The sequence below is a fragment of the Pristiophorus japonicus genome, unplaced genomic scaffold, assembly GCF_044704955.1.
Source record: "Pristiophorus japonicus isolate sPriJap1 unplaced genomic scaffold, sPriJap1.hap1 HAP1_SCAFFOLD_384, whole genome shotgun sequence".
In the NCBI taxonomy this organism is placed as follows: domain Eukaryota; kingdom Metazoa; phylum Chordata; class Chondrichthyes; family Pristiophoridae; genus Pristiophorus; species Pristiophorus japonicus.
The window spans coordinates 561269-578175 of record NW_027253696.1 but is presented as its reverse complement, the minus strand read 5'-3'; the positions used below and the strand labels follow the sequence as shown (position 1 = coordinate 578175).

Sequence of the window (16907 nt, the reverse complement as noted above, 5' to 3'; positions counted from 1 at the left end):
ATAGATTGTAAATAATGGTGTGTGTGAGAGTGTGTAGTGTGTGTGTGTGTTGTGTGTATGTGTGTGATTGATGTGAGATTGTGTTGTGTGTGTGTGTGTATGAGTGGTGTGAGACTGTGTGTGAGTGTGAGTGGTGTGAGTGTTTTATGTGTGAGTGGTGTGAGAGTGTGTTGTGAGTGTGTGCGCGTGTGAGTGGTGTGAGAATGTGTTTTGTTTGTGTGTGTGTGTGTGAGTGGTGTGCAAGAGTGTGTGTTAGAGTGTGTTGTGTGTGTGTGAGTGGTGTGAGAGTGTGTTGTGTGAGTGGTGCGAGAGTGGTTTGTGAGTGTGTGTGAGTGGTGTGAGAGAGTGTGTGTGTGAGAGTGTGTTGTGAGTGTGAGAGAGTGTGTGTGTGAGTGTGTGTGTGTATGGTGTGAGAGTGTGTTGTGAGTATGAATGGTGTGAGAGAGTATGTGTGTGTGTGTGTGTGAGAGTTAGTTGTGTGTGCCAACATACTCACGCACAGTTAACAATATCAGGATGAGGTTTTCAAGTTTCAGGAAAGTGCATTTCATTGTGTAAAGGACGCATGTGTCAGGAGAAGAACCATATTATGAGCAATGAGAGAGCAGCGATGAACAGCGAGCTCTCTGCCCGACACTGTGGCCCGGTGCTTTTGACCTTATTACAGAACTTCCCTCTCCAGCCTTTGTAACACTGACACACAAAGTCTTCCCTGAATTGGCATTTGTCGGCGGAGCTGAGCCGGCCCTTGGTGTACACTCGGAACATGCCACCACTGGTCCGTGCCACGATCTGGAAGGACCTTTTGCTCAAGTGTAAGTACGTGTTTTTCTGGGGATCCTTGCGGTGACAGCGGCCGTGTTTGTTGCACAGATACTGGCTGCAGCTCTGAGCCGCCATGGTCACATTCACAACGTACGGACCCAGGATTCGCTTCACGTAATCCCGCACCAGCTCACAGTTTTCCTGCAGAGAGAGAGGATGTGTTAATCAGAGAGGCAAGGTCCCGGCAATCCGCACCGACATCAACAACAGGGGCAGGCCTTTCGGCCCCTCCACACTGCTCCCCCCATTCACCACATCCCGGCTGCTCTGCACCGCAACTTCAGCTTCCCTCCACACCTTAATCCAACAAAACTCCATCGATCTCAGTCTTGAAAGCTCCAATTAACGCATGGCTCAGTTTGTCGCATTTCACCTCAGCGTCAAAGGTCGTGGGTTCATGCCCAGTGCAGTACTGTCGGAAGGTCATTACTGAGGGAATACCGCGCTGTCGAAGGGGCAGTACTGAGGGAATGTTGCACTGTCGGAGGGGCAGTGCTGAGGGAGAACTGTACTGTTGGAGGGACAGTGCAGAGGGAACGCTGCACTATTGAAGGGAACGTTGCACTGTTGGAGAGGGAGTACTGAGGGAGTGCCTCACTGTCGGAGGGGCAGTACTGAGGGAGTGCCTCACTGTCGGAGGGGCAGTACTGAGGGAGTGCAGCACTGTCGGAGGCGCAGTACTGAGGGAGTGCTGCACTGTCGGATGGTCAGTACTGAGGGAGTGCAGCACTGTTGAAGGAGCAATACTGAAGGAGTGCTGCACTGTTGAAGGAGCAGTACTGAGGGAGCGAACAATAAAGATAATTCTATAAAACTCCAGTAGCAGCACAGGACACAGTAAGTGAAGCGGGCTTAATCGCTTGTCTTGTCGATACTTGCATTTTCCTGCAAAGTCTTCCAACCTGCTATCCAGATACTAAGGGGATTAACAATAGCTAAAGTTTTTTCAAGCAACACCAGAACCATTTTCAGTCCAATAGAACAAAGAATGATTGAAATTCACAGGCTGCAAGGATCACAGATATGTTAGTGTAGTTCAGGTGTGGGCTTTAGAACCAGTTAAACGATATAATATTCAATGGAAAATGGGAATTGTTACAGTTTTATGGAATGGAGAGTGAGATATTTGGATAGAAATGGTTAAATGAGTGTTCATATCTTCACATTAGATCGTTAAATTTGTGTGAAAGTAAACACTCACGAGGTAAATATTCAATACTTACCTCTGGACCAGTCGGAGGTATCGACTTAAAAATAATTAAATAAATAGTTTATCAAAATAACTGAAGATTTAATTGTGATTTATGGGGTTCTTCAGTGGATGTCAGTATATATCCATTTGAATGAACTGCTCTATGACATGCTGCTCTGTCTATGTGATGGATTTGTTTTAATCAAATTTTTTTTTGTACAGTCCATTATTCGAGTATATTCCTGTCATGTATTCAACTGTCATTGTAACCCATGTATAAACTGACCGAAGTTGTACACCGTGAGAAGACTGACCACTAGGTGGTGAACTTGTGGGAGATACTCCTAACCTCTCTTTCAGGTATAAAAGGGGAAGCTCCACCCACTTTCTTCACTTCAGTGCTGGCTAATAAAGGTTACTGGTCACAGAGTGACCTTCTCTCAAGTATGGGCCTCGTGTGCATTTATACTGCATAGTAAGGACATATTATTGGCGACAGGAAATTGGGATTTAAACCACGCGAGCATGGCCACTAGCAGCACAGAAGAGGGGTACTGTGTTGGTGATGATTGGGACGATTTTATTGAGAGACTACAGCAAAGTTTTGTCACTAAGGAATGGTTGGGACAGGATTCGGCCGACAAACGCAGGGCTCATCTCCTGACGATTTGTGGATCCAGGACGTACTCCCTGATGAAGGACCTTCTAACGCCAGAGAAGCCGGCGGACAAGACTTTTGAAGAGCTCAGTAAGTTGATCGGGGAACACTTTAAACCGGCGAACAGTACGCACATGGCGAGACACCGGTTTTACATGCACCGGCGGCGAGAAGGGCAAAGCATTCCAGACTTCGTGGCAGACCTACGGCGACTGGCGAGCCTATGTAAGTTCCCAGATGCTTGCAGAGCGGAGATGCTGCGCGACTTTTTTATTGAGGGCATCGGGCATGCTGGGGTTTTCAGGAAACTGATTGAGACGAAAGACTTGACCCTGGAAACGGCGGCTTTGATGGCCCAGCCATTTATCTCAGGGGAGGAAGAGACCAGAATGATGTTTGACAAAAATCTTAGTTTAAATGCAGCCAACGGACAGGGAGTCAACATTGTTAACACTGCACACAGTTCTCCAGGCAGACAGGGGCAATCGGACATGCCCGAGCATGTAGTCGAACCCAAAGGGGGAATTCAACAGAGACAATGGCTAGCTGAATGGCGATTCATGCCATCGCAAGGGACAATGCGGCCAGTAATGGGGCCATCAACACCTGTCAATGGTGCGCTTAAGGACAGTTACAGAGACAGTCAGAGACGATCGACTGGTAATGGACCTTTTGTTTCCAACAACGGCTCATGTTGGAGGTGTGGAGGCAAACACCCAGCCAGAACTTGCAGGTATCAGCAATATACCTGCAGAAACTGCAACGTCAGTGGTCACTTGACGCGTATGTGCAGGGAGCCTGCAGCCAGGTTGATGTACGAGGAGGACGGACCCGATGTAAGCCCTACGAGGCCAAATGAATACTGGGGGAAATCGCTGGAAGCTGAAGTTCAGCGAGTTCATGTGGAGCACATATACAGTTCATATACCAGGACGCCACCAATAATGATGAAAGTGCTCCTCAATGGCATCCCAGTATTAATGGAGCTAGACATGGGGGCCAGCCAGTCCCTGATGAGTATCAAACAGTTCGAAAGGTTGTGGGCGTCCAAGGCCAGGAGGCCAAAATTATTGCCGATTGACGCACAGCTACGGACATATACAAAGGAGATCATTCCGGTGCTAGGCAGCACCATGGTAGTCGTGACCCACAAAGATTCGGAGAACAGGTTGTCACTCTGGATTGTCCCGGGGGACGGTCCCGCACTACTGGGGAGGAGTTGGCTTGCTGTCATGAATGGAAATGGGGCGATGTCAATGCAATTTCTTCTGGGAGCGAGTATCATGTTCACAGGTCCTGGACAAATTTGACTCATTATTTCAACACGGCATTGGCATTTTCATGGGGGCCAAGGTAGTGATTCACATAAACCTGGATGCCAGGCCAGAACACCACAAGGCCAGAGTGGTGCCGTATGTGATGCGGGAAAAGATAGAATGCGAATTGGACCACCTGCTGAGGGAAGGCATCATCTCGCCAGTCGAATTCAGTGACTGAGCGAGCCCGATTGTGCTGGTGCTCAAGGTGGATGGTCGGTCAGGATATGTGGCGATTACAAGGCCACCATCAATCGGATGTCACTCCAAGACCAGTACCTGCTACCGAGAGCGGAGGACCTCTTTGCAACGCTATCCAGTGGCAAACTTTTTTCAAAATTGGACCTCAGCTTACATGACCCAGGAGCTGGCGAGTGAGTCGAAGAAGCTGACCACCATCACGACACACAAGGGGTTGTTTGAGTATAACAGATATCCGTTCGGGATTCATTCGGCCGCCGCGATCTTTCAGCGAAATATGGAAAGCTTCCTTAAGGCGATTCCAAGGACGGTGGTTTTTCAAGACGACATCCTCATCATGGGTCGCGATACTGAAGAACACCTCCACAACCTGGAGGAGGTGCTACGCAGACTGGACCGGGTAGGGCTGCGACTGAAAAAGGCGAAGTGCGTCTTCTAAGCTCCAGAGGTAGAACTCCTGGGGAGGAGGGTAGCAGCAGACGGGATCAGACCTACTGCGTCTAAAATGGAAGCGATCCAGAGAGCACCCAGACCCCGTAACACGACGGAGCTGCATTCGTTCCTGGGGCTCCTGAACTATTTTGGTAACTTTCTTCCCAAATTGAGCATGCTGTTAGAGCCGCTACACATGCTTCTACGCAAAGGTTGCGATTGGGTCTGGGAGAACAGCCAGGAAAGGGCTTTTGATAGAGCACACAATTTGTTATGCTCCAACAAACTGTTAACATTATATAACCCGTGTAAGAAACTTGCTTTAACGTGTGATGCGTCGTCCTATGGGGTCGGGTGTGTGATGCAGCATGTGAATGCCAATGGTCAGTTACAGCCGGTAGCATATGCCTCCAGAAGTCTGTCCCAGGCAGAAAGGGACTACAAGATGGTAGAAAAGGAAGCGCTAGCATGTGTATATATAGTAAAAAAAATGCACCAGTACCTGTTTGGCAGGAAATTTGAGCAGGAGACAGATCACAAACCCCTAACATCCCTTTTGGCTGACAACAAGGCCATAAATGTGAATGCATCGGCCCGTATACAGAGCTGAGCACTCATGTTAGCCGCCTATGACTATACAATTCGGCACAGACCGGGCACTGAAAACTGCGCCGATGCACTCAGCAGGCTCCCACTCGCCACCACCGAGGGGGCAACTGAGCATGCTGCTGAGATGGTCATGGCTGTTGAAGCTTTCGAAAGCGAAGGCTCACCCATGACAACCCATCAGACAAGTCTGGACAAATAGAGACCCGCTACTGTGTTTAGTCAAGAAATGTGTCCTGAATGGGGACTGGGCAGCCATGTATGGGGCATGCCCTGAGGAATTAAACCATTTCACAGGCGCAAGGATGAATTCTTGATTCAGGCCGATTGCCTATTGTGGGGAAACGGAGTAGTCATGCCCCAGATGGGCAGAGAGATGTTCATCCGAGAACTCCACAATGAGCACCTGGGCATTGTCATGATGAAGGCAATTGCCAGGTCACACGTTGGGATAGGTGCAACACGTGTGCTCAGCTGGGCAACGCACCCAGGGAAGCCCCCCTTAGCCCCAGTTCTGGCCCGCCAAGCCATGGTCACGCATCCATGTGGACTACTCAGGTCCTTTCATGGGTAAAATGTTTTTGGTTGTAGTGGACGCCTACTCCAAACGGATCGAGTGTGACATTCTCAATTGAAGCACATCCTCTGCCACGATAGAAAGTCCATGGTCTACCGGTCGTCTTGGTCAGCGACAATGGCCCGTGCTTTACAAACATTGAATTCCAGGACTTCATGGCAGGAAATGGTATCAACCATGTCAGAACGGCACTGTTCAAGCCGGCCTCAAATGGCCAGGCAGAACGAGCAGTGCAGATAATCAAACAGGGGATGCTCAGAATCCAAGGGGGTTCCCTACAAAGCCGCTCATCACGCCTCCTGTTGGCCAATAGATCCCGACCACACTCGCTCACAGGGGTTCCACCCGCAGAGCTGCTAATGAAAAGGACGCTCAAAACCAGGTTATCCCTTATACACCCCACCATGAAAGAAATTGTTGAGAGCAGGCATCAGTTACAATGTGACTACCATGACGGGAATGCGAGGGTGCGATGTATTGATGTCAATGACCCTGTCTTTTGTCCTCAACTACACAGCAGGGCCCAAATGGCTCGCAGGCACTTTGATTGCTGAAGAGGGAAATAGGATTCTGGTAGTTAAACTTACCAATGGACAAATCTGCCGCAAACACGTGGATCAAACAAAAAGGAGGTTCAGCAGCCCCATAGAAGAAGCAGAGGAAGAACACGATGTAGAGTTCACTCCACCACAGGTGACCCGAACACTGGAACCAAGTGGCGGAGAGCCCAGTCACTGTGGGCAGTCTGGACATGCCTGAGGCACCGCAAACAGCAGACACTCAGGCCAGTGCCCAACAAATGGAGCCCCAACTCAGGCGCTCTATCAGGGAGTGTAAACCACCAGAGAGACTTAACCTGTGATCCCAATAAAACTTTGGGTGCAGAGGTGATGTCATGTATTCAACTGTCATTGTAACCCATGTATAAACTGACCTAAGTTGTACACTGTGAGAACACTGACCACTAGGTGGTGAACTTGTGGGAGACACTCCTAACCTGGACTTTCAGGTATAAAAGGGGAAGCTCCACCCATCTTCTTCACTTCAATGCTGGCTAATAAAGGTTACTTGTCACAGAGTGACCTTCTCTCAAGTATGGGCCTTGTGTGCATTTGTACTGTATAGTAAGGACATATTAATTCCCATATTCAGAGCTTCTTGGGGCATGTATACAATGTCCTGCCACTGATGCTCCTCAGATGGCTGCCTGCTGATTTGTAAGAGCAGCCCAGGGATGACTTGCCCCAAATATTCCCCTTAGTCCATGGAAAAATGTTGCAACTGCAAATATCTTCCCACAGCAGTTCTCAAACTACTGCCTGGAGTCAGAATTAACAGTATTGCTGACAGTTTCTTGTGCAGGAATTTTGCAGCAGGTTTGTGAACCAAATCGAGTACCCTTTTACTCAGGAGTATATTTTCCACTGCTTCCTGATTTCACTTCTAAATGGTCGAGCTCCAATTTTACGATTACATCCCCATCAAAGGAAATAGTTTCTCTGTATCTACCCTATCAAATCCCTTAAAGAGCTTTACAGACAACTGTAGTCAATGTTGTAATGTGGGAAGCATTCAGGGGCACAGTGCTTTACCTACTCAACATCAGCACAACTGAAGTCATCCTGCTCAGCTCTCGCTGCCACCAATGAGCTTTGGTGCTGACTCCATCTGCCTCACTGCCCGCTTGCTGGGACTGAGGCCCTGCTGGTGTGTAAACTCAGCATTCTGCTCAAACCTGAGCTGAGTTTTCTACACACATACAATCCGGAGACGGAGACTAACCCGCTGCAAACCCGGGCCGAAGGGATTCCGCACCGGCCCGCACCCATCCCGGGCCGGAAGGACTCCACACCTATCCCTGTGGTCGTACACCAGCTGTTCATTGTGCTGACAGATTCGGGGGGTCGTCGAACCGGCCGAAGGGACTCCGGGCCGGTGCTGAACCGGCCGGAGGGACCGAGATGGCGGCTTTCAACCCAACATCTTAAACTTTTAATCAATTTTTAAACTTTTAATCAAATTTTAAACTTTTTAAACAATTTGGGAGAACTTTTAAAACTTACATTTTAGACTTTTAATCGAAATACTTTTCAACACCTATTATTGATCTATATCTTTGACTTTTTAACAACCTTTAGAAACTTTTAAAATAAATTGTGAATTTTTATCAACTTTTAGTCAACTCCTAATTTTTTTAAACAACTTGGAAATACTTTTAAACTTCTAAAATACATCTTCGACGTTTTAACAGCTCTTAAAACAAATTGGGAATTTTTATCAACTTTTAACTCTTAAAATAACTTTGGAAGTGACCTTCCCAATGCCTACCCCCCAACCAAGCCTCAGGCCATCTACCATCAATGGCGCTACTTAGCGCCGAGCTTGTGGCCAACACCTCGCCGTAGGCAGTTAGGCTCATAGAGCAGTGCCTGGTCTCCAGTCGTCTTGGACCCCCTTGCCACTGGACCAAGACCTTGCTCAGCGAAGCCCGTGTGGTTGTCGGTGTGCAGTGGCCACCCCACGTTAACAGAACTCACGCACAGGCAGCTTCCACTTTGTCAGTATGAAGTTCGGGACCTGGAACGTCAGGACCCTCATGGACAATCCCAACAGCAACAGGCCGGAATGCTGCACCGCCATAGTTGCCCGGGATCTCAGACGTTTTGACATTGACATCGCCGCCAAAAGCGAGACTCGGCAGGCAGGAGAAGGCCAATTGAAGGAACATGGTGGAGGTTATATCTTTTCCTGGAAAAGAAAACCAGAGGAAGAACGCCGCCTTCATGGAGTCGTCTTTGCCGTCAAGAATGAGCTGGTCAAACACCTCAAAGACTTCCCCTGCGGGGTTAACGAATGCCTCATGACTCTTCGTCTCACCCTATCCCGGAACCAATGTGCCACAGTCATCAGTGCGTACGCCCCTACCATCGATGCAATGGAGGAGGCTAAAGAGGGTTTTTATTCCAACCTCGAGACATCCTTGTCCCGTGTCCTCACGGACGACAAATTGATCTTCCTGGGTGACTTTAACGCCAGGGTCGGCAAAGACACAGCCCTCTGGGGAAGCGTGATTGGCAGAGAGGGGGTAGGGAAAGCCAACTCCAGTGGTACCCTACTCCTGACAAAATGTCTAGAACATGAACTTCTCATCACCAACACCCTGTTCCACCAGAGGGACAAATACAAGGCATCGTGGCAACACCCTCGCTCCAAACACTGGCATCTGCTCGACTATGTCATCGTCCGAGCCAAGGATCGCAAGGATGTGCGCATCACCCGCGCCATGACAGGAGCTGATGACTGCTGGACGGACTACCGTCTAATCCGATCCATCATCGACATTAACATAGCCCCAAAGCAGAGGGGACAGCAGTAGCAGTGCCGCAAAAAAGTTAATGCCGGGGCACTGAGAGACCCAGCTAAGAGAGCCCTATACAGCTAGCGCCTCACAGCCAATCTGGCGTGCCTTGATGAGCCTGAAATGCTGAATGCCCACAGCGCTTGGTCTGACCTCCAGGCCTCTATAACCAGTGCCTGTGATGAGACACTTGGTCACTCAACCAGAAAACATCGGGACTGGTTTGATGAAAATAATCAGGAGATCGAAGAACTATTGGATCGCAAGTGCAAAGTATTTCTGAGCCTCAAGCAACAACCCAACTCAGGAGCTGCAAAACAACATTACAGATGGCTCAAGGCTGAGGTCCAACAAAAAACCCGGGACCTAAAGAACAGGTGGTGGACTGAGAAAGCACAGGAGATACAACAATTGGCCGACAGCCATGATATGCGAGGATTCTTCATTGCAGTCAAGGCCAATTATGGTCCAAACACCCAAGGTCCCACCCCACTCCTGGCCAAGAACGGGGAAACATTCATCAAGGACACCGAGGCTGTCAGGGCCCGCTGGAAGGAGCACTTTGAAGATCTCCTCAATCGAGACTCTGCCTTTGACTCGAGTGTTTTCGACTCCATCCTGCAGCATGCGACCCGCCACCAACTCAGTGAAACTCCAACGTTGCACGAGGTAGGCAAAGCAATAAAACAGCTCAAGAATAACAAGCCTACGGGTGTGGATGGAATCCCTGCTGAGGCGCTAAAGTATGGCGGAGAGGCGCTGTTGGCGCGGATACATGGCCTCATCTCTCTCATCTGGAGGGAGGAGAGCATGCTGGGAGATTTCAGAGACGCAGTGATTGTGACCATTTTTTAAAAAGGGGACAAGTCCGACTGCGGCAACTACAGGGGAATCTCCCTGCTATCAGCCACTGGAAAAGTTGTCGCTAGAGTTCTCCTCAACCGTCTTCTCCCTGTGGTCGAGGAGCTCCTCCCGGAATCACAGTGCGGATTTCGTCCCCTACGGGGCACAACAGACATGATCTTTGCAAAGCGACAGTTGCAGGAAAAATGCAGGGAGCAGCGCCAGCCCTTATACATGGCCTTTTTCGATCTTACAAAGATCTTTGACACTGTCAACCATGAGGGTCTATGGAGCATTCTCCTCCGTTTCGGATGCCCCCAAAAGTTTGGCAACATCCTTCGCCTGCTTCACGATGACATGCAGGCTGTGATCCTTACCAACGGATCCATTACAGACCCAATCCATGTCCGAACCGGGGTCAAACAGAGCTGCGCCATCGCCTCAACCCTCTTTGCAATCTTCCTCACCGTCATGCTCCACCTCACAGTCAACAAGCTCCCCGCTGGAGTGGAATTAAACTACAGAACCAATGGGAAGCTGTTTAACCTACATCGCCTCCAGGCCAGGTCCAAGATCACCCAACCTCTGTCGTTGAGCTGCAGTATGCGGACGATGTCTGTGGCTGCGCACATTCTGAGGCTGAACTCCAGGATATAGTCAATGTATTCACTGAGGCATATGAAAGCATGGGCCTTACACTTAACATCCATAAGACAAAGGTCCTCCACCAGCCTGTCCTCGCCACACAGCACTGCCCTCCAATCATCAAGATTCACTGCGCGGCCCTCGACAACGTGGACCATTTCCCATATCTCGGGAGCCTCTTATCAATAAAGGCAGACATTGATGCGGAGATTCAACATCACCTCCAGTGCGCCAATGTAGCCTTTGGCTGTCTGAGGAAAAGAGTGTTTAAAGACCCGGCCCTCAAATCTATCACCAAGCTCGTGATCTACAGGGCTGTAGTAATATCCGCCCTCCTGTATGGGTCTTAGGCATGGACGATGTATAGAAGGCACCTCAAGTCACTGGAGATATATCGCCAACGATGTCTCCGCAAGATCCTGCAAATCCCCTGGGAGGACAGGCGCATCAACATCAGTGTCCTCGACCAGGCTAACATCCCCAATATTGAAGCACTGACCACATTTGATCAGCTTCGCTGGGCAGGCCACATAGTTCGTATGCCAGATACGAGACTCCCTAAGCAAATGCTTTATGCGGAGCTCCTTCATGGTAAACGAGCCAAAGGTGGGCAGTGGAAGCGTTATAACGACACCCTCAAAGCCTCCCTGGTAAAGTGCGACATCACCACTGACACCTGGGAGACCCTGGCAATGACCGCCCGAGGCGGAGAAAGTACATCCGGGAGGGCGTTGAGTTCTTTGAGTCTCAACGCAAAGAGCGTGAAGAGGTCAGGCGCAGAGAGCGGAAGGAGCACGCAGCAAACCAACCCCACCCACCCCTTCCCTCGACGAATGTCTGTCCCACCTACACTGGACTCTCATACTGGACTGTTCAGCCATCAGAGAACTCACTTTGGGAGTGGAAGCAAGTCTTCATTGATTCCGAGGGACTACCTATGATGATATGATGTGACTCCAGCAGAGTAGCCACACCAGTTTCCTTGATATGGTGCTCGATTTATATCCAGTATATAGTTTACCCTGGGGGCTGATAGTAATAGAGATACGTGGCCTCATTTGGACTGCAGTAAACTTAAGACCCATCAGTCTGTGGATAGACTTTACATGGTAACTTAAATGTTCTACATGAAGTAACGTGCAGCTTTGCTGTCACAAGACTTTGTATTATCTACAACAGCAGTACATGTGTTATCGCAGTGTAAGGCTGGTTCGTGCTGCCCCTGGGCCCCTGGCCTCGAAGTCGCGTCTCCCCTGGGCCCCGATCATGTCTCTCGCCGCTCCTTCGCCCCGACCTCGCCACTCCTGCTGTATCTGCCCACGCTCCAATCACTGACCTGGATCTTGATGACGTCACTCTTCACAGCCATCGCCCTCCTGCACCAGCTCGTGCTGTACCTTGTAGTGGCCTGCCTCCATGCTGCCCATGGCTGCCGCTCGCCGCTCCTTTTATGGCCCCAACCTGCCGCTGTGCGCACTCGGTCTATGCAGCAGAGCTGGTCTCCAGTGTCTTGGGTAATCCTTGCCACTGGACCAAGACCTAGCTCTGTCAAGTCCGTGTGGTGGCTGGTGTGCAACGGCCATCCCACGTTAAAAAAAATGCACGCACAGGCATCTTCCACCCCTCAGGATGTAGTTCGGGTCCTTCATTGAAACACCTGTGAATTCATCCTTTTTTTAGCGTGGAAGCAAGTCATCCTCATTTCGAGGGACTGCCTATGGTGATGACTGAGGGAGCGCTGCACTGTTGGAGGGGCAGTACTGAGGGAGTGCTGCACTGACGGAGGGGCAGTACTGAGGGAGTGCTGCACTGTTGGAGGGGCAGTACTGAGGGAGCACTGCACTGTCGGAGGGGCAGTACTGAGGGACTGCTGCACTGTCGGAGGGGCAGTACCGAGGGAGTGCTGCACTGTCGGAGGGGCAGTACTGAGGGAGCGCCACACTGTCAGAGGGGCAGTACTGAGGGAGTGTTGCACTGTTGGAGGGGCAGTGCTGAGGGAGAGCTGCTCTGTCGGAGGGGTAGTACTGAGGGAGTGCCGCAATGTTGGAGGCGCAATACTGAGGGAATGTTGCACTGTCGGAGGAGCATGTGCTGAGGGAGCGCTGCACTGTTGGAGGGAATGCTGTGCCATGTATTCAACTATCATTGTAACCCATGTATAAGCTGACCTAAGTTGTACACCTTGAGAAAATTGACCACAAGGGGTGAACTTGTGGGAGACATTCCTAACCTGGACTTTCAGGTGTAAAAGGGGAAGCTCCACCCACCTTCATCACTTGAGGTCTTGGTAATAAAGGTAACTGGTCACAGAGTGACCTTCTCTCAAGTATGGGCCTCGTGTGCATTTATACTGCATAATAAGGATACATCATTGGCGACGAGAAACTGGGATTTAAACCACGCGAGCATGGCCACTAGCAGCACAGAAGAGAGGTACTGTGTTGGTGATGATTGGGACGACATATTGAGAAACTACAGCAAAGTTTTGTCACTAAGGAATGGTTGGGACAGGATTCGGTTGACAAACGCAGGGCTCATCTCCTGATGGTATGTGGATCCAAAACGTACTCCCTGATGAAGGACCTTCTAGCGCCAGAGAAGCCAGTGGACAAGACGTTCAAAGAGCTCAGTAAGTTGATCGGGGAACACCTTAAATCGATGAGCAGCATGCACATGGTGAGACACCGGTTTTACACGCACCAGCGGCGAGAAGGGCAAAGCGTTCCACACTTCGTGGCAGATCTCCGGCGACTGGCGAGCCTATGTAAGTTCCCAGATGCATGCGAGACTTTTTTATTGAGGGCATCAGGTATGCTGGGGTTTTCAGGAAACTGATTGAGACCAAAGACTTGACCATGGAAGCGGCGGCTCTGATAGCCCAGACATTTATCTTAGGGGAGGAAGAGACCAGAATGATGTATGACAAAAATATTGGCTCAAATGCGGCAAACGACCAGGGAGTTAACGCAGCACACAGTTCTCTAGACAGACAAGGGCAATCGGACATGCCCCAGCATGTAGTCGAACCCAAAGGGGGAATTTAACAGAGACAATGGCTAGCTGAACGGCGATTCATGCCATCGCAATGGACAATGCGGCCAGTAATGGGGCCATCAACACCTGTCAATGGTGCGCTTAAGGACAGTTACAGAGACAGTCAGAGACGATCGACTGGTAATGGACCTTTTGTTTCCAACAATGGGGCCTCCAGCTCATGCTGGAGGTGTGGAGGCAAACACCCAGCCAGAGCTCGCAGCTATCAGCAATATACCTGCAGAAACTGCAACGTCAGTGGTCACTTGGCGCGTATGTGCAGGAAGCCTGCAGCCAGGTTGATGTACGAGGAGGACGGACCTGATATAAGCCCTGCGAGGCCAAATGAATACTGGGGGAAATCGCTGGAAGCTAAAGTTCATCGAGTTCATGTGGAGCACATATACAGTTCATATACCAGGACGCCACCGATAATGATGGAAGTGCTCCTCAATGGCATCCCAGTATAATGGAGCTAGACACAGGGGGCCAGCCAGTTCCTGATGAGTATCAAACAGTTCAAAAGGCTAGGACGCCAAAATTATTGCAGATTGACGCATAGCTACGGACATATACAAAGGAGATCATTCCGGTGCTAGGCAGCGCCACGGTAGTCGTGACCCAGAAAGATTCGGAGAACAGGTTGCCACTCTGGATTGTTCCGGGGGATGGTCCCGCACTACTGGGGAGGAGTTGGTTTGCTGTCATGAATGGAAATGGGGCGATGTCAATGCAATTTCTTCTGTGGAGCGAGTATCATGCTCACAGGTCCTGGACAAATTTGACTCATTATTTCAACACGGCATCAGCACTTTCATGGGGGCCAAGGTAGTGATTCACATAAACCTGGATGCCAGGCCAGTACACCACAAGGCCAGAGCGGTGCCGTATGTGATGCGGGAAAAGATAGAATGCGAATTGGACCACCTGCTGAGGGAAGGCATCATCTCGCCAGTCGAATTCAATGACTGGGCGAGCCCGATCGTGCCGGTGCTCAAGTCAGGATGATCAGTCAGGATATGTGGCGATTACAAGGCCACCATCAATCGGATGTCACTCCAAGACCACTACCTGCAATCGAGAGCGGAGGACCTCTTTGCAACGCTATACGGTGGCAAACCTTTTTCAAAATTGGACCTGACCTCAGCTTACATGACCCAGGAGCTGGCGAGTGAGTCAAAGAAGCTGACCATCATCACGACATACAAGTGGTTGTTTGAGTATAACAGATGTCCGTTCGGGATTCGTTCGGCCGCCGAGATCTTTCAGCGAAATATGGAAAGCTTCCTCAAGTCGATTCCAAGGACGGTGATTTTTCAAGATGACATCCTCATAACTGGTCGCGATACTGAAGAATCACTCCACAACCTGGAGGAGGTGCTACTCAGACTGGACCGGGTAGGGCTGTGACTGAAAAAGGCGAAGTGCGTCATCTTAGCTCCAGAGGTAGAATTCCTGGGGAGGAGGGGAGCAGCAGATGGGATCAGACCTACTGCGCCCAAAACGGAAGCGATCCAGAGAGCACCCAGACCCCGTAACACGACGGAGCTGCGTTCGGTCCTGGGGCTCCTGAACTATTTTGGTAACTTTCTTCCAAAATTGAGCACGCTGTTAGAGCCGCGACACGTGCTCCTACGCAAAGGTTGTGATTGGGTCTGGGGGAACAGCCAGGAAAGGGCTTTTGATAGAGCACACAATTTGTTATGCTCCAACAAACTGTTAACATTATATGAAGTGTAAGAAACTTGCTTTAACGTGTGCTGCGTCGTCCTATGGGGTCGGGTGTGTGTTGCAGCATGTCAATGCCAATGGTCAGTTACAGCCGGTAGCATATGCCTCCAGAAGTCTGTCCCAGGCAGAAAGGGACTACAGGATGGTAGAAAAGAAAGCGCTAGCATGTGTATATGCAGTAAAAAAAATGCACCAGTACCTATTTGGCAGGAAATTTGAGCTGGAGACAGATCACAAATCCCCAACGTCACTTTTGGCCGACAACAAGGCCGTAAATGCGAATGCATCGGCCCGCATACAGAGGTGGGCACTCATGTTAGCCGCCTATGACTACACAATTTGGCACAGACCGGGCACTGAAAACTGCGCCGATGCACTCAGCAGGCTCCCACTAGCCACCACTGAGGGGGCAACTGAGCATGATGCTGAGATGGTCATGGCTGTTGAAGTTTTCGAAAGCGAAGGCTCACCTGTGACAGCCCGTCAGATTAAAGTCTGGACAAATAAAGACCCGGTACTGTCTTTAGTTAAGAAATGTGTCCTGAATGGGGACTGGGCAGCCACATACAGGGCATGTCCTGAGGAATTTAAACCGTTTCATAGGCGCAAGGATGAACTCTCGATTCAGGCCGATTGCCTACTGTGGGGAAACTGAGTAGTCATGCCCCAGATGGGCAGAGAGGTGTTTATCACAATGAGAACCCAGGCATTGTCATGATGAAGGCAATTGCCACACGTTTGGTGGCCAGGGATAGATGCAGACCTGGAACTTTGTGTTCGCAGGTGCAACACGTGTGCTCAGCTGGGCAACGCACCCAGGGAAGCCCCCCTTAGCCCCTGGTCCTGGCCCGCCAAGCCATGGTCACGCATCCTTTCATGGGGAAAATGTTTTTGGTTGTAGTAGACGCCTACTCCAAATGGATTGAGTGTGCCATTTTAAATTCAAGCACATCCTCTGCCACGGTAGAAAGTCTACGGGCAATGTTCGCCACCCACGGTCTACCAGATGTCTTGGTCAGCGACAATGGCACGTGCTTCAAAAGCACTGAATTCCAGGACTACATTGCAGGCAATGGAATCAACCATGTCAGAACGGCACCGTTCAAGCCGGCCTCAAACAGCCAGGTGGAACGAGCAGTGCAGATAATCAAACAGGGGATGCTCAGAATCCAAGGGGGTTCCCTACAAAGCCGCTTATCACGCCTCCTGTTGGCCAATAGCTCCCGACCACACTCGCTCACAGGGGTTCCGCCCACAGAACTGCTAATGAAAAGGATGCTCAAAACCAGGTTATCCCTTATACACCCGACTATGAAAGAAATAGAGTGCAGGCATCAGTTACAATGTGACTACCATGACAGGAATGCGAGGGCGTGGTGTATTGATGTCAATGACCCTGTTTTTGTCCTTAATTACGCTGCAGGGCCCAAGTGGCTTGCAGGCACTGTGATTGCCAAAGAGGGGAATAGGTTTTTGGTAGTTAAACTTAC

At 50.1% G+C, this 16907-nt stretch overlaps 1 protein-coding gene across 2 annotated transcripts in view; it reads right to left on the bottom strand.

The window, feature by feature from the left end:
• Positions 1–523: 523 nt before the first annotated feature.
• LOC139250515 (hyaluronidase-4-like) overlaps positions 524–16907 on the bottom strand; it is a 118000-nt gene continuing 101616 nt past the window's right edge. For both annotated transcript variants that reach the window (XM_070872889.1, XM_070872888.1), the window contains exon 4: positions 524–966. In XM_070872889.1, the coding sequence (XP_070728990.1) occupies positions 571–966 (396 nt within the window). In that variant the 3' untranslated portion in view covers positions 524–570. The remainder of the gene's footprint in view (positions 967–16907) is intronic.